General features: G+C 54.9%; 1 protein-coding gene across 4 annotated transcripts in view; it reads left to right on the top strand.

Moving 5' to 3' along the window:
• Window positions 1-23,736, top strand: part of COPA (COPI coat complex subunit alpha) — a 29,806-nt gene that overhangs the window by 1,853 nt on the left and 4,217 nt on the right. Inside the window, exons 3-29 of one of the 4 annotated variants that reach the window (XM_059870988.1) lie at window positions 289-362; window positions 1,899-1,979; window positions 3,152-3,228; window positions 4,269-4,378; window positions 5,932-6,041; window positions 7,411-7,510; window positions 8,269-8,404; window positions 8,494-8,576; window positions 10,095-10,245; window positions 11,400-11,466; window positions 12,121-12,196; window positions 13,783-13,865; window positions 14,539-14,678; window positions 15,045-15,130; window positions 16,576-16,714; window positions 17,474-17,636; window positions 18,297-18,443; window positions 19,259-19,448; window positions 20,473-20,568; window positions 20,824-20,912; window positions 21,181-21,304; window positions 21,790-21,879; window positions 21,964-22,073; window positions 22,189-22,266; window positions 22,415-22,483; window positions 22,689-22,825; window positions 23,533-23,719. In XM_059870988.1, coding sequence (XP_059726971.1) covers window positions 289-362; window positions 1,899-1,979; window positions 3,152-3,228; window positions 4,269-4,378; window positions 5,932-6,041; window positions 7,411-7,510; window positions 8,269-8,404; window positions 8,494-8,576; window positions 10,095-10,245; window positions 11,400-11,466; window positions 12,121-12,196; window positions 13,783-13,865; window positions 14,539-14,678; window positions 15,045-15,130; window positions 16,576-16,714; window positions 17,474-17,636; window positions 18,297-18,443; window positions 19,259-19,448; window positions 20,473-20,568; window positions 20,824-20,912; window positions 21,181-21,304; window positions 21,790-21,879; window positions 21,964-22,073; window positions 22,189-22,266; window positions 22,415-22,483; window positions 22,689-22,825; window positions 23,533-23,719 — 2,993 coding nt within the window. Of the gene's footprint in view, window positions 1-288; window positions 363-1,898; window positions 1,980-3,151; window positions 3,229-4,268; window positions 4,379-4,570; window positions 4,620-4,963; window positions 5,013-5,055; window positions 5,186-5,931; window positions 6,042-7,410; window positions 7,511-8,268; window positions 8,405-8,493; window positions 8,577-10,094; window positions 10,246-11,399; window positions 11,467-12,120; window positions 12,197-13,782; window positions 13,866-14,538; window positions 14,679-15,044; window positions 15,131-16,575; window positions 16,715-17,473; window positions 17,637-18,296; window positions 18,444-19,258; window positions 19,449-20,472; window positions 20,569-20,823; window positions 20,913-21,180; window positions 21,305-21,789; window positions 21,880-21,963; window positions 22,074-22,188; window positions 22,267-22,414; window positions 22,484-22,688; window positions 22,826-23,532; window positions 23,720-23,736 lie in introns of those variants that run through there. The other 3 variants (XM_059870991.1, XM_059870990.1, XM_059870989.1) reach the window with 3 other exon arrangements.

Here is a 23,736-nt window from a genome sequence, read left to right as displayed (position 1 = left end):
AAAACGGGAAAAGTCCAGGAAAACTGGGAAAGTTTCCAGGAAAAAAAAGGAAAAATTCTGGGAAAACCCAGGAAAAACCAGGAGAAGTTTGGGAATTCTGGGGGTTTGGGATCCCCTTGAACCCGTGGTGCTTCTGGGTTTGGCTCCAAGGTGGGGGGGAAATTCCCCTAAATTGGGGGGAAAAAATCCCAAAAATTTAGGGAAAGTTCCCAAAGATTTGGGGGAAAAAATTTCCCAAAAAACCAGGGAAAGAACCCCAGAGGAATGCTGAGGGGGTTTCTGTTCCAGGGCCCGTCCGAGGCATCGATTTCCACAAGCAGCAGCCGCTCTTCGTGTCCGGGGGGGATGACTACAAAATCAAGGTCAGCCTTCCCAGTTCCCCCAGTTTTTCCCCAATTTCCCCCCATTTTTTCCCCCCCCATTTTTCTCCCATTTTTTTCCCATTTTTCCCCCAATTTTCCCACCATTGTTTCCCCCATTGTTTCCCCCTTTTTCCCCCATTTTTCCCCCCATTGTTTTCCCATTTTCCCCCCAATTTCCCCCCATTGTTTCCCCCCATTGTTTTCCCATTTTCCCCCCATTGTTTTCTCATTTCCCCCCCAATTTCCCCCCATTGTTTCCCCCATTGTTTCCCCCATTTTTTTTCCCATTGTTTCCCAATTTTAACCCCCAATTTTCCCCCCATTGTTTCCCCATTTTTTCCCATTTTCCCCCCAATTTTCCCCCAATTTTCCCCCAATTTCCCCCCCAATTTTCCCCCCAATTTTCCCCCCAATTTTCCCCCATTTTCCCCCCATTTTCCCCCCCATTGTTTCCCCCATTGTTTCCCCCATTGTTTCCCCCATTGTTTCCCCCATTGTTTCCCCCCATTTTCCCCCCATTTTTTTCCCATTTTTTCCCCTTTTTTTCCCCTTTTTTCCCCTTTTTTCCCATTTTTCCCCATTTTTCCCATTTTTTTTCCCATTTTTTTTTTTCCATTTTTCCCCCATTTTTCCCCCGTTGTTTCCCCCATTGTTCCCCCCATTTTTTTCCCCCCATTGTTTTTCCCATTTTTTCCCATTTTTTTCCCATTGTTTCCCATTTTTTTCCCATTGTTTCCCCCATTGTTTTCCCCCATTATTCCCCAATTTTCCCCCCAATTTCCCCCCCAATTTCCCCCCCATTGTTCCCCCAACTTTCCCCCAATTTTCCCCCAATTTTTCCCCCATTTTTTCCCATTTTTTCCCCATTGTTTCCCCCATTGTTTTCCCCCAATTTCCCCCCCCATTTTTTTCCCATTTTTCTCATTTTTCCCCCATTGTTTCCCCCATTTCCCCCCATTTCCCCCCATTTTCCCCCCATTTTTTCCCATTTTTTCTCATTTTTCCCCCCATTTTTCCCCCCATTTTCCCCCCATTTCCCCCAATTTTCCCCCCATTTTTTTCCCATTTTTTCCCATTTTTTCCCCATTGTTTCCCCCATTGTTTCCCCCAATTTCCCCCCCCATTTTCCCCCCATTTTTTCCCATTTTTTCCCATTTTTTCTCATTTTTCCCCCCATTTTTCCCCAATTTTCCCCCATTGTTTCCCCATTTTTTTCCCATTTCTTCCAAATTTTTTCTCATTTTCTTCCAAATTTTTCCCATTATTCCCCTTTTTTTTCCCATTTTCCCCCATTTTCTCCCCTTTTTCCCCCAAACCCTGAGCCTGGCCAGGGCTGGGATGAGCCCTGGCGCCCTGCTCGGCATTTCTGGGAATAAAATCTGGGATTTGGGATTGAGCCATCTGGGATTGCCAGTTGGACATGAGCACAAAAACCTGGGACCCAGCAGGGAAAAATCCCGGGCACAAATGGGAATGGGGTGCTGCTGCTGGGCTGGAATTCCGGGAATTCCCCTGGAATTCTCCCTGGGATTGCAGGTGTGGAATTACAAACTGCGGCGCTGCCTCTTCACCCTGCTGGGCCACCTGGACTACATCCGCACCACCTTCTTCCACCATGTGAGCCCGGGAATTCTGGGAATTCTGGGAATTCTGGGAATTCTGGGGGGTCTGGGAATCCGGGCTTCTCCCGGGAATCCGGGATTTCTGGCAGCCTCCAGTGGGAGTCTGCTCTCCAGGGAGTTCTGGGGTGATCCCGGGAGCTTGGGGGCTCTCCTGGGAATTCTGGGAATGCTGGGAGTGCAGGGATATCCTGGGAATTCTGGGGGTTCTGGGAATGCAGGGTTCTCCTGGGAATTCTGGGAATGCTGGGAGTGCAGGGCTCTCCTGGGAATTCTGGAATGCAGGGTTCTCCTGGGAATTCTGGGGGTTCTCCTGGGAATTCTGGGGGTTCTCTTGGGAATTCTGGGAATTCTGGGAATGCAGGGTTCTCCTGGGAATTCTGGGGGTTCTCCTGGGAGTTCTGGGAATTCTGGGGGTTCTCCTGGGAATTCTGGGAATGCAGGGTTCTCCCGGGAATTCTGAGGTTCTGGGAATGCAGGGTTCTCCTGGGAATGTGGGGTTATCCCGGGGATTCTGGAGTTCTGGGAATCCCGGGATTTTCTGGGAATCCAGGATTTCTGGTGGGAATCTCCTCCCTAGGGAATCTCCTGGTGGGATTTTTTCACCGACCCTGGTTTTCCCAGGAATCTCCTCCAGTGGGAATCCCCTTCCTGGGAATTCTGGGGTGGTTTATTTCCTGGGAATTCCTTCCTGGGAATCTCCAGCGGGGATCTTTTAACGGGAATCAATTCCTCTTGGGAATCACTTCCCGGGAGCCCTCCGGGATCCCTTCCCAGAGGATTTTTCCCTGGGGATGGGCAGTTCCCGGGCTGGGCTCTCCCATTCCCTCATTCCCTCTCCCATTCCCTCTCCCATTCCCTCATTCCCTCTCCCATTCCCTCTCCCATTCCCTCTCCCATTCCCTCTCCCATTCCCTCATTCCCTCTCCCATTCCCTCTCCCATTCCCTCTCCCATTCCCTCTCCCATTCCCTCTCCCATTCCCTCTCCCATTCCCTCTCCCATTCCCTCTCCCATTCCCTCTCCCATTCCCTCATTCCCTCTCCCATTCCCTCTCCCATTCCCTCTCCCATTCCCTCATTCCCTCTCCCATTCCCTCATTCCCTCTCCCATTCCCTCTCCCATTCCCTCATTCCCTCTCCCATTCCCTCTCCCATTCCCTCTCTCCCAGGAGTATCCCTGGATCCTGAGCGCCTCCGACGACCAAACCATCCGCGTCTGGAACTGGCAGTCCCGCACCTGCGTCTGGTGAGGCCGGAATTCCTGGGATTTCCTGGGAATTCCTGGGATTTCCTGGGATTTCCTGGGATTTCCGGGGAATTCCTGGGATTCCTTGGGATTTCCTGGGATTTTCTGGGATTTTCTGGGATTTCCTGGGATTCCTTGGGATTTCCTGGGGTTCCTGGGATTCCCTGGGACTCCTGGAACTCCTGGGATTCCTTGGGATTTCCTGGGATTCCTTGGGATTCCTAATTTAAACCCTTCCCTGGGATTTCCTGGGACTCCTTGGACTCCTGGGACTCCCTGGGATTTCCTGGGATTCCCTGGGACTCCTTGGGATTCCTAAGATAAACCCTTCTCTGGGATTTCCTGCGATTCTGGGGTTCCCTGGGGTTCCTTGGGATTCTGATTCCTTCCCTGGGATATCTTGGGATTCCTGGGATTCCCTGGGATTCCCGAGATCCAGGGATTCTGGCATTCCTGGGATAAACCCTTCCCTGGGATTCTGGGATTCCCTGGGACTCCGGGATAAATCCTTGTCTGGGATTTCGGGATCAGTTCTCCCTGGGATTCCCAGGATTTTGGGATAGATCCTCTGTGGGATTCTGGGATTCCCTGGGATTTTTGGGGTTCCTGGGATTTCCTGGGATTTTGGAATAAATCCTTCCTTGGGAATCCCTGGGTTTTTGGGATAAATCCTTCCTTGGGATTCTGGGATCAATCCTCCCTGGGATTCCCTGGGATTCTGGGATGAGCCCTTCCCAGGGAGGGCAGAGAATTCCCAGGCCCAGGGAGTTCCATGGATTCCCCATCCCTGGGACTGCCCCGGGCCAGGCTGGAGCCCCCTGGGATTTTGGGAATGTCCCCACCCTTGGAATTTTGGGGATCTTTGGGCTCTCTCCCGTCCCAAACCATCCCGGGATCCCCCGGGCCGGGTCCTTTGGGATTCCAGGGATGGATCCCAGATCCCCTGGGAGTGCCCAGCTCCCATCCCAGAGTTCCCAACCCCCCCGGGCGCTGCCGGGCTCCGGGATTTTCACGGAATTCCGTCCTGGATTTGGGCTCAGCGTCCTGACAGGGCACAACCACTACGTGATGTGCGCCCAGTTCCACCCCAGCGAGGACCTGGTGGTGTCGGCCAGCCTGGACCAGACCGTCAGGGTCTGGGACATCTCCGGTGAGATTCCAGGGAAATCCATGGGAAAAACTGGGAATGGGAGTGGGATGGAGCAGAGCGTGAGGGTCTGGGACATCTCCGGTGAGATTCCAGGGAAAATCCATGGGAAAATGGGAATGGGAGTGGGATGGACCAGACCGTCAGGGTCTGGGACATCTCCGGTGAGATTCCAGGGAAAATCCATGGGAAAATGGGAATGGGAGTGGGATGGACCAGACCGTCAGGGTCTGGGACATCTCCGGTGAGATTCCAGGGAAAATCCATGGGAAAATGGGAATGGGAGTGGGATGGACCAGACCGTGAGAGTCTGGGACATCTCCGGTGAGATTCCAGGGAAATCCATGGGAAAAACTGGGAGTGGGAGTGGGATGGAGCAGAGCATCAGGGTCTGGGACATCTCCGGTGAGATTCCAGGGAAAAACCGGGAGAAACTGGGAATGGGAGTGGGATGGACCAGAGCATCAGGGTGTGGGATATATCTGGTGAGATTCCAGGGAAAATCCATGGGAAAAACTGGGAATGGGAGTGGGATGGAGCAGAGCATCAGGGTGTGGGATATATCTGGTGAGATTCCAGGGAAAAACCGGGAGTGGGAGTGGGATGGACCAGAGTGTGAGGGTCTGGGACATCTCCGGTGAGATTCCAGGGAAAATCCGGGAAAAACTGGGAGTGGGAGTGGGAGTGGGAGTGGGATGGACCAGACTGTGAGAGTGTGGGATATCTCCGGTGAGATTCCAGGGAAATCCATGGGAAAAACTGGGAGTGGGAGTGGGATAACCCAGACTGTCAGGGTGTGGGACATCTCCGGTGAGATTCCAGGGAAAAACCAGGAATGGGAGTGGGATGGACCAGAGTGTGAGAGTCTGGGATATATCTGGTGAGATTCCAGGGAAAATCCATGGGAAAAACCAGGAGTGGGAGTGGGATGGACCAGAGCGTGAGAGTCTGGGATATCTCCGGTGAGATTCCAGGGAAAAACCGGGAAAAGCCATGGAAAAAGAGGGGAAAATTGGGAGTGGGAATGGGTGTAGGACACCTCTGGTGAGGGATCCCAAAAACTCCTGGGACAGCCGGGAATGAGGGGCTGGAAAAGGGAATGGAGGATCCTGAGGGAGCTGAAAAAAGGGGATCCAGGGGGGATTTGGGATCTGATCCAGGGGGGGTTTGGGATCTGATCCCAGGGGGGATTTGGGATCTGATCCAGGGGGGGGTTGGGATCTGATCCAGGGGGATTTGGGATCTGATCCAGGGGGAAATTTGGGATCTGATCCCAGGGAATGGGGCAGGACAAGAGGGAAGGGCCTCGAGCTGTGCCAGGGCTGGAAATCTGGGATGATTTTTCCATGGAAAAAGGGTTGGGAAGCGTCGGGAGGGGCTCAGGCAGGGCTGGATCCCCATCCCTGCAGGGAATCCCTGGAGATCTCCCTTGGAGAGGGAAAAAAACAGGGAGGAAAAACCCCCTGGAATTGCTGGATCCGGGTGCTGAATCCCTTGGTTTTCCCGGGTTTTTCCCGGGTTTTTCCCGGGTTTTCCCGGGTTTTCCTGCCCCCCAGGGCTCCGGAAGAAGAACCTGTCCCCCGGCGCCGTGGAGTCGGACGTGCGCGGCATCACCGGCGTGGATCTGTTCGGCACCACCGACGCCGTGGTCAAACACGTGCTGGAGGTGCCTGGTGCTCCCCAAATCCCTGGGAAATCCTTGGGAAAGCCGTGGGAAACCCTGGGAAACAGCGGGAAATCCAGGGGGATTCCAGGGATCTGTTTGGGATCTGATCCCAGGGAGCGCGGGCAGGGCAAAGGAACGGCCCCGAGCTGTGCCAGGGGAGGCTCAGGATGGGAAATTTGGGAAAATCCCTCCTGGAAAAGGGAAGGAAACCCTGGGAAGGACCTCTGGGAAGGGCCAGGGTGGCTCTGGGTCGGGATATTCCCAGATCTGCCAGATTCTCTGGGAATGGTTTGGAATTGCTCAGCTCAGCTCAGCTGAATTCCCTCCCTCCCCAATCCCTGTCCCGGAAAGGGATTCCAGAAGGATTTTCCCCCATTCCTGGGGTTTTCCCCCCATTTCTCTCATTTTCCCTGGATTTTCCCCATTCCTTGCTGTTCTTCCCCTGTTCCAGGCTGCTTTTCCCTGGGTTTTTCCCTGGATTTTTCCCTGGATTTTCCCCTGGATTTTTCCTGCCTTCCCTGGGTTTTTCCCTGAATTTTTTCCATTCCCGTCCCTTTTTTCCCTGGATTTTTCCCCCCTTCCCTGGATTTTTCCCTGGATTTTTCCCATTCCAGTCCATTTTTCCCTGGATTTTTCCCATTCCAGTCCATTTTTCCCTGGATTTTTCCCATTCCAGTCCCTTTTTCCCTGGATTTTTCCCATTCCAGTCCCTTTTCCCCCAGATTTTTCCCATTCCAGTCCCTTTTTCCCCGGATTTTTCCCATTCCAGGCTGGTTTTCCCCGGATTTTTCTCATTCCAGTCCCTTTTTCCCCGGATTTTTCCCATTCCAGTCCCTTTTTCTCCGGATTTTTCCCATTCCAGTCCATTTTTCCCTGGATTTTTCCCATTCCAGTCACTTTCCCCCCGCATTTTTCCCATTCCAGTCCCTTTTTCCCCACATTTTTCCCATTCCAGTCCCTTTTTCCCTGGATTTTTCCCATTCCAGTCCTTTTTTCCCCGGATTTTTCTCATTCCAGTCCCTTTTTCCCTGGATTTTTTCCCATTCCAGTCCCTTTTTCCCCGGATTTTTCCCATTCCAGTCCCTTTTTCCCTGGATTTTTCCCATTCCAGTCCCTTTTCCCCCAGATTTTTCCCATTCCAGTCCCTTTTTCCCTGGATTTTTCCCATTCCAGTCCCTTTTCCCCCGGATTTTTCCCATTCCAGTCCCTTTTTCCCCGGATTTTTCCCATTCCAGTCCCTTTTTCCCCGGATTTTTCCCATTCCAGGCTGGTTTTCCCCGGATTTTTCCCATTCCAGTCCCTTTTTCCCTGGATTTCCCCCCGTTTCCTGGATTTCCCCCTGGGTTTTCCCTCATTCCCGCTTTTCCAGGGCCATGACCGGGGGGTGAACTGGGCTGCCTTCCACCCCTCCATGCCCCTGATCGTGTCCGGGGCCGACGACCGCCAGGTGAAGATCTGGAGGATGAACGGTGAGGGAAAAACGGGAAAAAAACCGGGAAGAAGGCTGGGAATTCTGGTGGGGGTGGGGAAAAGTGGGAATCACCCCCATTCCTCCCATTTCCCTGATTTTTCTCCCCTGTTCCTCCCTTTTTCCTGGCGGTTTTTCCCCACTTCCTTGCTGTTTTCCCCATTCCATGATTGGTTTTTCCCATTTTCCCTGGATTTCCCCCCAAATCCCACAGAACCCAAGCCATGGGAGGTGACCACGTGCCAGGCTGGTTTCTCCCTTTCTCCGTTGCTTTTTTCCCATTTCCCTGATGTTTCTCCCCATTTCCTTCGGGCCCCTCCCCCTTCCCCTGCTGTTTCTCCCCATTCCATGATTGGTTTTTCCAGTTTTCCCTGGATTTTACCCCAAATCCCACAGAGTCCAAGCTGTGGCAGGTGTCCACGTGCCAGGCTGGTTTCTCCCTTTCTCCATTGCTTTTTTCCCATTTCCCTGATGTTTCTCCCCATTTTCTTGGAGCCCCACCCCATTCCCCTGCTGTTTCTCCCATTTCTCTGGGATTTTTTCCCATTTTCCCTGGATTTCCCCCCAAATCCCACAGAACCCATGCTGTGGCAGGTGACCACGTGCCCGGCTGGTTTCTCCCTTTCTCCGTTGCTATTTTCCCATTTCCCCGATGTTTCTCCCCGTTTTCTTGGGGCCCCTCCCCCTTCCCCTGCAGTTTCTCCCCATTCCATGATTGGTTTTTCCCGTTTTCCCTGGATTTTCCCCCAAACCCCACAGAGTCCAAGGCCTGGGAGGTGGACACGTGCCGGGGCCACTACAACAACGTCTCGTGCGCCGTGTTCCACCCGCGCCAGGAGCTGATCCTCAGCAACTCCGAGGACAAGAGCATCCGGGTCTGGGACATGTCCAAGCGGTCAGTGCCCCCCCAGGGGGCGGCAGAGACCCTCGGGAATCTCGGGAATTCCCGGAATTCCAGGATTTTCTCCCCCACTTCCCCCCCAGGACCGGCGTCCAAACGTTCCGGCGCGACCACGACCGGTTCTGGGTGCTGGCGGCACATCCCAACCTCAACCTCTTCGCTGCCGGTGAGTCCCGGAATTCCATCTGGGAATCCCCGAATTCCATCTGGGAATCCCCAAATTTTATCTGGGAATCCCCGAATTCCATCTGGGAATCCCCAAATTCCGGCTGGGAATCCCCAAATTCCATCTGGGAATCCCCAAATTCCGGCTGTGAATCCTGAAATACTCTCAGGAACACCAAAGTTCCAGCTGGTAGTCCCAAAATTCCGGCTGGGAATCCCCAAATTCCAGCTGGGATACCCTGAAATACCCTCAGGATCTCCACGTTTCCCCAGGAACCCCAAATTCCGGGTGCAATCCCCGGTGTTTTTTCTGGAATTCTGGGTGGTTTTCCCCAGGGCACGACGGTGGCACGCTGGTGTTCAGTTCCCCTTCTTCTCTCCCATTCCCATCCCAAATTCCCGGTGTAATTCTGGGTGTTTTTCCCTGGAATTCTGGCTGTAATTCCTGGGGTAATTCCGGGTGGTTTTCCCTGGAATTCCCGGTGTAATTCCAGGTGTTTTTCCCTGGAATTCCCGGTGTAATTCCGGCTGTTATTCCAGGTGTTTTTTCCTGGAATTCCCAGTGTAATTCTGGGTGTAATTCTGGGTGTTTTTCCTTGGAATTCCCGGTGTAATTCTGGGTGTTTTTCCCTGGAATTCCCAGTGTAATTCCAGCTGTAATTCCGGGTGTTTTTCCTGGCATTCTGGCTGTAATTCCTGCTGTAATTCTGGGTGTTACTCCAGGTGTTTTTCCCTGGAATTCCCAGTGTAATTCCCAGTGTAATTCTCGGTGTTTTTCCTTGGAATTCCCGGTGTAATTACTGATGTAATTCCAGGTGTTTCCCCCAGGCCATGCTGGTGTCCTGTTCCCCTTTCTCTCCCCCATTTCCATCCCAAATTCCTGGTGTTTTCCCCCAGAACTCCGGCTGTAATTCTGGGTATTTTTCCCTGGAATTCCCAGTGTAATTCCGGCTGTAATTCCGGGTGTTTTCCCCTGGTATTCCCAGTGTAATTCCTAGTGTGATTCCGGGTGTGATTCCGGGTGTTTCCCCCCAGGGCACGATGGGGGCACGCTGGTGTCCCGTTCCCCTTTCTCTCCCCCATTTCCATCCCAAATTCCCGGTGTTTCCCCCAGAACTCCGGCTGTAATTCCGGGTGTTTTCCCCCGGTATTCCCGGTGCAATTCCCGGTGCAATTCCCAACGTTCCCCCCAGGGCATGACGGGGGCACGCTGGTGTTCTTTTCCCCTTTCTCTCCCCCATTTCCATCCCAAATTCCTGGTGTTTCCCCCAGAACTCCAGCTGTAATTCCGGGTGTTTTCCCCGGTATTCCCAGTGTAATTCCCGGTGTAATTCCGGGTGTGATTCCCAACGTTCCCCCAGGGCACGACGGGGGCACGCTGGTGTTCTTTTCCCCTTTCTCTCCCCCATTTCCGTCCCAAATTCCCGGTGTTTTCCCCCAGAACTCCGGCTGTAATTCCAGGTGTTTCCCCCGGTATTCCCGGTGTAATTCCGGGTGTAATTCCCACCGTTCCCCCCAGGGCACGACGGGGGCATGCTGGTGTTCAAGCTGGAGCGGGAGCGGCCGGCGCTGGCCGTGCACGGGAACTCTCTGTTCTACGTCAAGGATCGCTTCCTGCGGCAGCTCGACTTCGGCAGCTCCCGCGACGTGGCCGTGATGCAGCTCCGCAGGCACGGCCCTCCCAGCAGCCCTGAATCCTGAAATCCACCCCGAAATCCATCCTGAAATCCATCCCTGAATCCCTGAAATCCAGCCCGAAATCCACCCCGAAATCCATCCTGAAATCCATCCCTGAATCCCTGAAATCCAGCCCGAAATCCATCCTGAAATCCATCCCTGAATCCCTGAAATCCATCCTGAAATCCACCCCGAAATCCACCCCCGAAATCCACCCCGAAATCCCTGAAATCCATCCCAAAATCCCTGAAATCCACCCTGAAATCCAGCCCGAAATCCAGCCCGAAATCCATCCTGAAATCCATCCTGAAATCCATCCCTGAATCCCTGAAATCCACCCTGAAATCCACCCCAAAATCCAGCCTGAAATCCATCCCAGAATCCCTGAAATCCACCCTGAAATCCATCCCTGAATCCCTGAAATCCAGCCCGAAATCCAGCCCGAAATCCATCCCAGAATCCCTGAAATCCACCCTGAAATCCATCCCTGAATCCCTGAAATCCAGCCCGAAATCCATCCTGAAATCCACCCCAAAATTCCTGAAATCCCCCCCAAAATCCAGCCCGAAATCCACTCCAAAATCCACCCTGAAATCCATCCCAGAATCCCCGAAATCCATCCTGAAATCCATCCCAAAATCCCCGAAATCCATCCTGAAATCCATCCCAAAATCCATCCCAAACTCCACCCCAAAATCCCTGAAATCCACCCCAAAATCCATACCAAGCTGCACTCCAAAATCCATCCCAAACTCCCTGAAATCCACTCCAATTTCCACCCCAAATTCCACCCCAAAATTCCTGAAATTCCTCCTGAAATCCACCCAAGATCCAAGAATCCCCAAACCCCATCCCAAAAATTTCTAAACTCCGTCCCAAAATCCGTCCTGAAAACTCATCCTGGAGTTCCCCAAATCCATCCCAAAGAACCCCAGGCTTCCCAAAATCCCCCAAATCCATCCCAAAGAACCCCAGGCTTCCCAAAATCCCCCAAATCCATCCCAAAGAACCCCAGGCTTCCCAAATTCCCCAAAATCCATCCCAAAGAACCCCAGGCTTCCCAAAATCCCCCAAATCCATCCCAAAGAACCCCAGGCTTCCCAAAATCCCATTTTTTCCCATTTTTTCCCCATTTTTCCCTTTCCAGCGGCTCCAAGTTCCCGGTGTTCAGCATGAGCTACAACCCAGCTGAGAACGCCGTGCTGCTCTGCACCGTGAGTCCCAAAATCCTGGAGGTTTTGGGGAAAAATCCCCCAAATCCCCAACTCTGGGAAAAACCCCTCCAGTCCCCCTTCATTCCGCTGAAAAACCCCTCAAATTCCACTTTTTTGGGACAGAAAAATCCCTTGAATTGTTGGTTTTTTTAGGGAGGAAATCCCTCAAATTCCACTTTTTTTGGGAGGGGAAAAGTCCCTCAAATCCCTGAATTTTGGGGGGAAAGTCTCTCAAATCCCTGAATTTTCTGGGGAAAAGTCTCTCAAATCCCTGAATTTTGGGGGAAAAGTCTCTCAAATCCCTGAATTTTCTGGGGAAAAGTCTCTCAAATCCCTGAATTTTTGGGGGAAAGTCCCTCAAATCCCTGAATGTTTTGGGGGGGAAATCCCAATCCCTCAAATTCCACTTTTTTAGGGTGGGGAGGAACTTTTCAAATCCCACATTTTTTAAAATGGGAAAATCCCTTAAATTCCTCATTTTCCTGAGGAAAAAGCCTCTTAAATTCCTCCTTTTTCTGGGGAAAAAAACCCCTTAAATTCCGCAGGTTTTTTTTTGGGAAAAATCCCTTAAATTCCCCAGGTTTCTTTGGAAAATCCCTCACCCACGGATGTTTTGGGGGAGAATCCCAAAAATGCCCCATTTTTATCCCACAGCGAGCCAGCAACCTGGAGAACAGCACCTACGACCTGTACACCATTCCCAAGGATGCAGATTCCCAAAATCCCGACGGTGGGTGTGGCCTGAGCTCCCAAAATTCCCAACAATTCCCCTCCCCATCCCCCCCTCTGGTTTCCCCTTCATTTCTCCCCAAATTTTAGTTTTTTCCCCCGGATTTTTGGCAGCTTTCCCTTGAAAAATTCAAACTTTTCCAGCCCCCCATCCATATTTTATCAGGAATTCTCCTTTCCCTTCCCAAATTTTCCTCCCAGCTGGAGATTTCCTGGCTCTGTCCAAAGCTGATGGATCTCAGGCGGATTTTTGGGATGTTTCATCCACCAAAAAATCCCTTTCAAAGTGACAATTCCAGGAATTATTTTGTTTTCCCTTCCTGGCAAATTCCTTGGGATTTTTTTTTTTTTTAGGGAGGAATTTACGATTCCAAGCCTTGATTTGATGGGATGAAAACTCCCAAATTATTGGTTTTTTGTCCTGGTTTTAAATCCCAGCTGCTCCCCCTGCCAGGCAGCCCTGATGGATTCGGGGCCTTTTCCAGGGATTTATGGATTCCGGAGCGTTTGGAGCAGGGAATATTTCCCTGCTGGGGTGGATTTGGAGGGAAAGAACGGGGGGGAAAAAAAAAAAAAAATCGTTTTTTTGGGAAGTTTTTCCAGCTGGGATATTGGGAAGATCAATCAAGTCCCTGGGTTTGATGGAGGAGCAGCTGGGTCCCAAAAAAAAGAGGGAAAAGGGAAAATTCCGCTGCCAGAGGAGGGAGAAGGGCCCGGCCTCAGGGAGGGTTTGGGGACAAAACCCTCAGATCCCTGAGGTTTTGGGAAAATCCCTTGAATCCCACATTCTTGGGGTGAAAACCCCTCGAGTTCCACATTTTGGGGATTGTCAGGGCCTTTTCTGGCCGAAAATTGTGGATTTTTATGGGAAATCAGAGGCTGGAGCAGCCTGGGATGGGGGCACGGTCCCAGGGAGTGGGAGGAGAGTCAGGGGCCCTCCTGATCCCAGAAATTCCAGGATTCTGGGATGTGAGTCTGGGAGGAATCTGGATCCCATCCCAACCTCTGAACCCCATCCCATCAATCCCATGGATGCCAATCCCTGAATCCCACTGATCCCATAAACCCCATGGATCCCATCCCATACATCCCACTGATCCCATAAACCCCCTGGATCCCATCCCATAAATCCCACTGATCCCATAAACCCCATGGATCCATCCCAATCCCATAAATCCCACTGATCCCATAAACCCCATGGATCCCATCCCATAAATCCCATCCATCCCATCCTTCAAATCTTGTCGTGTGAATCCCATCCCATCCCATCAATCCCCTCCCATCAATCCCATCCCAATCCCATCCTGAGGGATGGATTCCCAGGTTGATCCCAGCTGGATTCCAGGGTTAATCCCGGGTTGATCCTGGCTGGATTCTAGGGTTTATCCCAGGTTTATCCCGGGTTTATCCTGGGTTGATCCTGCTCAGATTCTGGGTTAATCCCGGGTTGATCCCGGCCGGATCCCGGGTTGATCCCGTGCGGATTCCCGGGTTGATCCCGTGTGGATTCCCGGGTTGATCCCGCCCGGATTCCCGGGTTGATCCCGTCCGGATCCCGGGTTGATCCCGGTTTTTTTGGGCTCTCAGCTCCGGAGGGGAAGCGCTCCTCGGGGCTCACGGCCGTGTGGGTGGCGCGGAACCGATTCGCCGTCCTGGACAGGATGCACTCGGTGAGATCCCGGGAAAAACCGGGAAATCGGGATAAGGGGATGGGATCCGGGGGGGGCTGATCCCAAAAAAAGGGCTGGGAAAACCAGGAATGGGGCTGGAGCAACTGGAAAAGGGTCTGGAAAATCCTGAGGGAGCTGAGGGGGCTCAGGCTGGAGAAAAGGGGATCCAGGGGGATTTGGGATCTGATCCAGGGGGGGTTTGGGATCTGATCCAGGAGGGATTTGGGATCTGATCCAGGGGGGATTTGGGATCTGATCCCAGGGGGGTTTGGGATCTGATCCCAGGGAATGGGGCAGGACAAGAGGGAACGGCCTCGAGCTGTGCCAGGGCTGGAAATCTGGGATGATGTTTCCATGGAAAAAGGGTTGGGAAGCGTCGGGAGGGGCTCAGGGAGGGCTGGATCCCCATCCCTGGAGGGGTCCAAGGGATTCCCAGGATTTGGGCTGGGTTTGGTGCTCCTGGAGGGCTTTTCCAACCTCCAAAATCCTGGAATTCTGGGAAAACCCCGATTCCCAACCCAGCTCTTGGTGCTCCCTCAAAAAAAGGGGAAAATCCTGGAAAAACCCAACTCTGCTTCAGCCCAAAGGGCACAAAACCTTCCCTGCTTTCCCTAAAAACCCCCAAAATCCGGGAATTCCCCCCCAAATCTGGGAATTCTCTTCCCGGGGGCAGATCCTGATCAAGAACCTGAAGAACGAGATCACCAAGAAGGTTCCGGTTCCCAACTGCGACGAGATTTTCTACGCGGGCACCGGGAACCTGCTCCTCAGGGACTCCGACTCCATCACCCTCTTCGACGTCCAGCAGAAAAGGTGGGCATCTTCCGGGAATTTCCTGGGAATTTTCCAGGAATTTTCCAGGAATTTTCCAGGAATTTTCCGGGAATTCCGCACCTAAAACCTGATTTTTCTGCTCCAAATGCTGCTTTTTTCACCCTAAATCCTGCGTGGTTTTCCCCCTAAATCCTTGGGTTTTTTCCCCCCTAAATCCTTGGGTTTTTTCCCCCTAAATCCCCCTTTTTTACCCTAAATCCCTCTTTTCCCACCCCAAATCCTGCTTGTTCCTGTGGCAAGCTGGGAAGGGCTGGAGAAGGGATCTGCTGGGGGTTTTTGGGATCCCGGAGGTTCTGGGGCTGGATTTTGAGCCATTCCCTGATCCCGGGTCTGGGATTTTTCCAGGACTTTGGCCTCGGTGAAGATCTCCAAGGTGAAGTACGTGATCTGGTCGGCTGACATGTCCCACGTGGCTCTGCTGGCCAAGCACGGTGAGCTCCGGGGGAAAATCCCCCTTCCCATCCTGATCCCTGTTCTCATTCCCATCCCGTTCCCATTATTCCCATCCCCAATCCCATAATTCCCACAATCCCTGCTCCTATTCCCATCCTGATCCCCATTCCCATCTCTAATCCCATCCCCATTCCCGTCCTGATCCCTGTTCTCATTCCCATTCCTGCAATTCCCATTCCCATAATTCCTGCAATCCCCATAATCCCCGTTCCCATCCTGATCCCCATTCCCATCCCCCATCCCCATCCTGATCCCCATTCCCATCCCCCATCCCCATCCTGATCTCCCTTCTCATTCCCATTCCTGTAATTCCCATTATTCCCATTATCCCCATTCCCATAATTCCCACAACCCCTGTTATTCCCATTCCCATCCTGATCTCCCTTCTCATCTCCCATTCCCATCCCCATTATCCCAATTCCCATCCTGATCCCCATTCCTGCTCCCATCCCCATTCCCATCCTGATCTCCCTTATCATTCCCATTCCTGTCATGCCTGTTATCCCCTTTCCCATAATTCCCACAATCCCTGTTATTCCCATTCCCATCCTGATCCCCATTCCCATCCCCCATCCCCATTATCCCAATTCCCATCCTAATCCCCATTCCTGCTCCCATCCCCATCCCCATCCTGATCTCCCTTCTCATTCCCATTCCTGTAATTCCCATTATCCCCATTCCCACAATCCCTGTTGTTCCCATTCCCCTCCTGATCTCCAATCCCCATCCCAATTCCTGTCCCCATCCCCATCCCAGTCCCCGTTCTCATTCCCATTCCTGTAATTCCCATTATCCCCATTCCCACAATCCCTGTTATTCCTGTTCCCCTCCTGATCTCCAATCCCCATCCCAATTCCTGTCCCCATCCCCGTTCCCATCCCGATCCCCATTCCCGTCATTCCCGTCGTTCCCTTGTTCCCGTCATTCCCACCGTTCCCTCGTTCCCGCCGCTCCCGTCATTCCCGCCGTTCCCGTCATTCCCGCCGTTCCCGTCATTCCCACCGTTCCCTCGGTCCCGCCGTTCCCGTCATTCCCACCGTTCCCTCGTTCCCGCCGTTCCCGTCATTCCCACCGTTCCCTCGGTCCCGCCGTTCCCGTCATTCCCACCGTTCCCTCGTTCCCGCCGTTCCCGTCATTCCCGCCGTTCCCTCGTTCCCGCCGTTCCCGTCATTCCCGCCGTTCCCGTCATTCCCGCCGTTCCCTCGTTCCCGCCGTTCCCGTCATTCCCGCCGTTCCCGTCATTCCCGCCGTTCCCTCGGTCCCGCCGTTCCCTCGTTCCCGCCGTTCCCTCGTTCCCGCCGTTCCCGTCATTCCCGCCGTTCCCGTCATTCCCGCCGTTCCCTCGTTCCCGCCGTTCCCTCGTTCCCGCCATTCCCGTCATTCCCGCCGTTCCCGTCATTCCCGCCGTTCCCTCGGTCCGCAGCCATCCTGATCTGTAACCGGAAGCTGGAGTCGCTGTGCCAGATCCACGAGAACATCCGGGTCAAGAGCGGCGCCTGGGACGAGAGCGGCGTCTTCATCTACACCACCAGCAACCACATCAAATACGCCGTCACCTCGGGGTCAGCCGCCCCCGGGCCGGGAATTCTCCCTGGGATGGACGGGAATTCCTTGGGATGGACGGGAATTCTCCCTGGGATGGCCGGGAATTCTCCCTGGGATGGCTGGGAATTCTCCCTGGGATGGTCAGGAGCTCACTGAGATGGCTGGGAATTCTCCCAGGGACGGTCAGGAATTCTCCAGGATGGTCAGGAATTCCCTGGGATCGCCGGGAATTCCTTGGGATGGTCTGGAGTTCTCTGGGAGCTCATCAGAAGTTCCCTGTGGTGGCTGGGAATTCTCACTGGGAGTGTCCTCCCAGAACTCCCCGGGATGGCCGAGAATTCCCTGGGATGGGCTGGGAATTCTCACCGGGAATGTACCCCCAGAATTCCCTGGGATGGCTGAGATTTCTCTCTGGGAATGTACCCCCAGAATTCCCTGGGATGGCTGAGATTTCTCACTGGGAATGTCCCCCCAGAATTCCCTGGGATGGCTGAGAATTCCCCGGGATGGCTGGGAATTCCCCAGGATGGGCAGGAATTCTCACCGGGAATGTCCCCCAGAATTCCCCGGGATGGCTGGGAATTCCCCAGGATGGGCAGGAATTCTCACCGGGAATGTCCCCCAGAATTCCCCGGGATGGCTGGGAATTCTCACTTTGAATTCTCACTGGGAATTCTCACTGGGAATGTACCCCCAGAATTCCCCGGGATGGCCGGGAATTCTCACCAGGAATTCTCACTGGGAATTCTCACTGGGAATGTCCCCCCCCGGTGCAGGGATCACGGGATCATCCGCACGCTGGACCTGCCCATCTACGTGACGCGGGTGAAGGGCAACAACGTGTACTGCCTGGACCGGGAGTGCCGGCCCCGCGTGCTCACCATCGACCCCACCGAGTTCCGCTTCAAACTCGCCCTCATCAACAGGAAGTACGACGAGGTCAGGAAATGAACCCGGGAATGGGGAAAGGGGGATTGGGAATGGTGGGAAAGTGGGGTTGGAAATGGTGGGAAAATGCAGGTGAGCCTCGAGTGCTCAGCATCGGCCCCACTGAGTTCTGCTTCAAACTCGCCCTCAGCAGCAGAGGAAGTATGATGAGGTCAGGGAATAAATCTGGGAATGAGGAAAAGTCAGGGAAAGTGGGATTGGGAATGGGGGAAGGATGGGATTGGGAATGGGGGAAAAGTGGGGTTGGGAATGGGGGAAAAGTGGGGTTGGGAATGGTGGGAAAATGGAGGAGAGCCCCGCGTGCTCAGCATCAGCCCCACCGAGTTCTGCTTCAGACTCGCCCTCAGCAACAGAGGAAGTATGATGAGGTCAGGGAATAAATCTGGGAATGAGGAAAAGTGGGGGAAAATGGGATTGGGAATGGGGGAAAAGTGGAGGATTTCCTGAGGATTTTGAATTTGGGCCTGGAGCATTTGGGGATGGGGGGCTGGCAAAGCCTTTCCCGAGGATAGGAAGAGCCTTTCTTGAGGGATTTTGGGAAGAGCCTTTCCCAAGGCATTTTGGGAAGAGCCTTTCCCAAGGCATTTTGGGAGGAGCCTTTCCCAGGGATTTTGGGAAGAGCTTTTCCCCGGGATCTGGGGCCACCCGCAGGTGCTGCACATGGTGCGGAACGCCAAGCTGGTGGGGCAGTCGATCATCGCGTACCTGCAGCGCAAGGGGTACCCCGAGGTGGCCCTGCACTTCGTCAAGGACGAGAAAACGCGCTTCAGCCTGGCCCTGGAGTGCGGCAACATCGAGGTGACGCGGGCATGGGGGCATTCTGGGACATTCTGGGACATTCTGGGATGTTTTGGGATGTTTGGGGATGTTTTGGGAAAAACGCGCTTCAGCCTGGCCCTGGAGTGCGGCAGCGTGGAGGTGATGTGGGCATGGCGCTGCCTCAGGAGATTCCAGGGGATTTTGGGATGTCTTGGGATGCTTTCAGCTGTTCTGAGATGTTTTGGGGCATTCTGGGAAGTTTGGGTTTGGATGTTTTGGGACGTTTTAGGGACATTCCCTGGCACAGATCGCCCTGGAAGCAGCCAAGGCCCTGGATGACAAAGGCTGCTGGGGGAGGTGGCTCTGCCGCCATCCCAGAATTCCAGAATCCCAGCTTCCATTCCCCATTCCCAATCCCTCCAACCCCACTTCTGATCCCTCTGACCCCATTCCCGACCCCTCTGACCCCGGAATTCCCTGGCACAGATCGCCCTGGAGGCAGCCAAGGCTCTGGACGACAAGGGCTGCCGGGGGAGGAGGCTCTGCTGCAATCCCTGCTCTCGATCCCCATTCCCGACCCCCCTGACCCCATTCCCGACCCCTCTGACCCCATTCCCGATCCCTCTGACCCCATTCCCGACCCCTCTGACCCCGGAATTCCCTGGCACAGATCGCCCTGGAGGCAGCCAAGGCCCTGGACGACAAGGGCTGCTGGGGGAGGAGGCTCTGCTGCAATCCCTGCTCCCGGTCCCCATTCCCGACCCCCCTGACCCCATTCCCGACCCCCCTGACCCCATTCCCGACCCCTCTGACCCCATTCCCGACCCCTCTGACCCCGGAATTCCCTGGCACAGATCGCCCTGGAGGCAGCCAAGGCCCTGGACGACAAGGGCTGCTGGGAGAAGCTGGGCGAGGTGGCTCTGCTGCAGGGCAACCACCAGGTGGTGGAGATGTGCTACCAGCGCACCAAGAACTTCGACCGCCTCTCCTTCCTCTACCTCATCACCGGCAACCTGGAGAAGCTCCGCAAGATGATGAAGATCGGTGAGTGCCGGCATTCCCGGTGGGAATGGCCGCTGAGTCCCGGTTTCCTGGGGCCAGGAATGGCCGCTGAGTCCCGGTTTTCCCGGCGGGAATGGCCGCTGATTCCCGGTTTTCCTGGGCTGGGAATGGCCGCTGATTCCCGGTTTTCCTGGGGCTGAGCACGGTGGCTGATTCCTGGTTTTCCCGGGGCTGGGAATGGCCGCTGATTCCCGGTTTTCACGGGGCTGGGAATGGCGGCTGATTCCCGGTTTCCTGGGGCTGGGAATGGCCGCTGATTCCCGGTTTTCCCGGGGCTGGGAATGGCGGCTGATTCCCGGTTTTCCCGGCGGGAATGGCGGCTGATTCCCGGTTTTCCCAGGGCCGGGAATGGCCGCTGATTCCCGGTTTTCCTGGGCCGGGAATGGCCGCTGATTCCCGATTTCCCTGGGGCTGAGCACAGCGGCTGATTCCCGGTTTTCCCGGGGCCGGGAATGGCGGCTGATTCCCGGTTTTCCCGGCGGGAATGGCGGCTGATTCCCGGTTTTCCCAGGGCCGGGAATGGCCGCTGATTCCCGGTTTTCCTGGGGCTGAGCACGGCCGCTGATTCCCGGTTTCCCAGGGCTGGGAATGGCTGCTGATTCCCGGTTTTCCCAGGGCCAGGAATGGCTGCTGATTCCCGGTTTTCCCAGGGCTGGGAATGGCGGCTGATTCCCGGTTTTCCCAGGGCCAGGAATGGCTGCTGATTCCCGGTTTTCCCAGGGCTGGGAATGGCCGCTGATTCCCGGTTTTCCTGGGCCGGGAATGGCCGCTGATTCCCGATTTCCCTGGGGATGAGCACAGCGGCTGATTCCCGGTTTTCCCGGGGCCGGGAATGGCGGCTGATTCCCGGTTTTCCTGGGCCGGGAATGGCCGCTGATTCCCGGTTTTCCCAGGGCTGAGCACGGCGGCTGATTCCCGGTTTTCCCGGAGCTGGGCATGGCCGCTGATTCCCGGTTTTCCCGGGGCTGGGAATGGCGGCTGATTCCCAGTTTTCCCGTTTTTCCAGCGGAGATCCGGAAGGACATGAGCGGGCACTACCAGAACGCGCTGTACCTGGGGGACGTGGCCGAGAGGGTGCGGATCCTGCGGAACTGCGGCCAGAGTGAGTCATTCCCAAAGGGAATCCCGGGAATTCCAGGCACGGGGACTCCTTCCCAGTGGGAATTCTGCCCTGGGAGCTCAGGAAAGGCTCTTGGATCCCCCAGCACTTCCGTTATTCCAGTGGTTATTCCCATTATTCCAATGGCTATTCCCACTATTCCTGTTATTCCAATGGCCGTTCCCAGTATTTCCCATCATTCCCATGGCCATTCCCGGTGTTTCCCGTTATTCCCGTGGCCATTCCCGTTTTTTCCAGAGTCCCTGGCGTTCCTGACGGCCGCCACGCACGGGCTGGACGAGGAGGCCGAGAGCCTGCGGGAATCCTTCGATCCCGAGAAGGAGACGGTGAGAAAACCGGGAAAACTCTGGGAATTTGGGAGGGAGGGAAGGCATGGGGGCTCCTGGGAAACTCTGGGAATTTGGGAAGGGGACAATGGGATCTAGTGAGGAAAACGCCTGGAATTTGGGAAGGAGGGAATGGTGGGGATGGATGAACTCCTGGAAAACTCCAGGAATTCGGGAAGGAGGTGACAATGGAAGGGCAGCTCCTTCCCGGGACCCCAGAGGACGGGGTTTTCCCGGCGCATCCCGACGTTTTCCCGGCGTGTCCCAGATCCCGGCCGTGGATCCCGAGGCGCGGCTGCTGCAGCCGCCGGCCCCGGTGCTGCCCCTGGACACCAACTGGCCCCTGCTGACCGTGTCCAAGGGCTTCTTCGAGGGCTCCATCGCCGGGAAAGGTCGGCATTGCCGGCATTGCCGGGATTTGGGATCAGCGCTGGGAGGGTCCTGTGGTCCAGACAGACCCAGGGAATGTTCTGGGGATGGGGGAAAAGGGGCTGGAAAACTGGGGAAGGGTGTGGGGGGTGAGGCCAGGGGGGTGGGAGGGGGCGGGAATGGGATCAGGGCTGGGATTGACCCCTGAGAATGGGATCAGGACTGGGATTGACCCCTAGGAATGGGATCAGGACTGGGATTGATCCCTGGGAATGGGATCAGGTCTGGGATTTAACCCTGGGAGTGGGATCAGGTCTGGGATTGGAATTCCTGGAATTCAGAGTGGGTGTCCAGCTGGGGATGAGCCCCATGATCCTGGAGCTCTCCCCCACTCTCATAAATCCCAAAATTCCGCAAAATCCCAGCCCGAGGTGCGACAGCACAACGTCAGGGTGGGGTTTTCCCCAGATGGAATTATTTTCCAAGGGTCTTTCCCTGTTTTTTTTAGGGAAAGGAGGAGCCCTGGCTGCCGACATTGACATAGACACGGTGGGCACCGAGGGCTGGGGCGAGGATGCCGAGCTGCAGCTGGATGAAGGTGGGGAAATCCTGGAATTTTGTATGGGAAAACGCCATTCCCCCCGCCCGTGGGACCCCCGCTGACATTCCCTGCTCCCTGCAGATGGATTCGTGGATGCCGGGGAAGGATTCGGAGAGGAAGGAACGGGAAAAGGGCAGGAGGAAGGAGGAGGATGGGAGGTGGAAGAAGATTTGGATCTTCCCCCCGAGCTGGTAGGGGAATCCTGGCGCGTCCCAGTGCCGATTCCTCGGGAATTCGGGAAGCAGGGAATGTTCTGTGGGATCATCCGGGTCGGATTTCAGCTGGAATTCCGGGATTTTCCCTCAGGATGTCCCCGCCGGCCCTGCAGGAACGGCTGAGGACGGATTCTTCGTGCCCCCCACCAAAGGCACCAGCCCAGCCCAGGTAAAATCCTGGATTTCCTTGGAAAACCAGGAATTCCCTCCTTTTCCCCTTCTTTTTTGGTTTTTTTTTTTTGGGATTTGTGAGCCCATTGTGGGAGCTCTGCCCATCCCAATCCCACCTGGATTCCCTTCCCTTCCCTCTTTCCCAGGTGTGGTGCAACAATTCCCAGCTCCCCGTGGATCACATCCTGGCAGGATCCTTCGAGACAGCCATGAGGGTGAGTTTTCCATGGAATTTTTTATGGAAAAACGCCTCTTTTCCCCCCTTACTTTGCCTGCTCCACCCGATTCCTCCCTTTGCATCCATCTGGGAATATTCCATCCCCGCTCTCCTGGGGATGTGACCCAGAGCGAGGCCTCGGCGCTGCCTGATCCAGGTTTTCCTGACCCAATCCATGATTTTTTATTTTTTTTCCCCCTCAGCTGCTCCATGACCAGGTGGGAGTCACCAACTTCGGGCCCTACAAGCAGCTCTTCCTGCAGACCTTCTCCCGAGGCCGGACGACATTCCAGGCTCTTCCCAGCCTCCCCGCCATGTACGGATTCCCACACCGCAACTGGTGAGCACCGGGACGCGCCTTTCCCACCTTCCAGGGGTTTTCCTGCGGAGAAATCCCGGATTTATGAGGTTGGGAATGAGGTCAGCCAGTCCGAGCTGGACGCTCAGAATTCCAGGAATTCCTTGGGCAGCGCCAGAGATGGGGAGGAGGCGGAATTCCCGGTTTGTGGGGAGAGCTGGGAATTGTGTGGGGGCAGAGATGGGTTTGGGGCTGAGCTCGGGGCAAAATCCAGGGAATGGCCAAGGCTGGATCCTCATGGAATGAGGGGCTGGGAATTGTCCAGGGAATGGAGAATCCTGAGGGAGCTGGAGGTGGCTCAGCCTGGAGAAAAGGGGGATCCAGGGGGAATTAGGGATCTGCCAGGGGGATTTGGGATCTGATCCCAGGGAATTGGGACAGAATGAGAGAGAACTCCTCAGGTTGCTCCAGGACAGGTTTAGGTTGGGTATTTGGGGGAATTTTTCCATGGGAAAGCATTGGAAAATTCCATTTCCGTGGAAAAGCACCAGGACAGGTTTAGGTTGGATATTTGAGGGAATTTTTCCATGGGGAAAGCATTGGAAGGGACTCAGTGAGGTGCATTCCCATCCCTGGAGGGAATTCGCAGGAATTCCTGGGCCGCTCCGGGAATTCCATCCCGCCCTCACCGGGCCCACACGGCCCTCGCTGCCCTCATCCCTAAATCCGGAACTTTCCCGGGGTGCCAGGAAGGAGGCCGGGCTGAAGAACGGGCTGCCGGCCGTGGGGCTGAAGCTGAACGACCTGATCCAGCGGCTGCAGCTCTGCTACCAGCTGACCACGGCCGGCAAGTTCGAGGAGGCCGTGGAGAAATTCCGGCTGATCCTGCTCAGCGTCCCCCTGCTGGTGGTGGACAACAAGCAGGAGATCGCCGAGGTCGGGGGGGCTGCGTC

The sequence above is a fragment of the Haemorhous mexicanus genome, chromosome 31 (genome assembly GCF_027477595.1).
Source record: "Haemorhous mexicanus isolate bHaeMex1 chromosome 31, bHaeMex1.pri, whole genome shotgun sequence".
Lineage (NCBI taxonomy): Eukaryota > Metazoa > Chordata > Aves > Passeriformes > Fringillidae > Haemorhous > Haemorhous mexicanus.
This window is presented reverse-complemented; position numbering and strand designations above follow the sequence as displayed.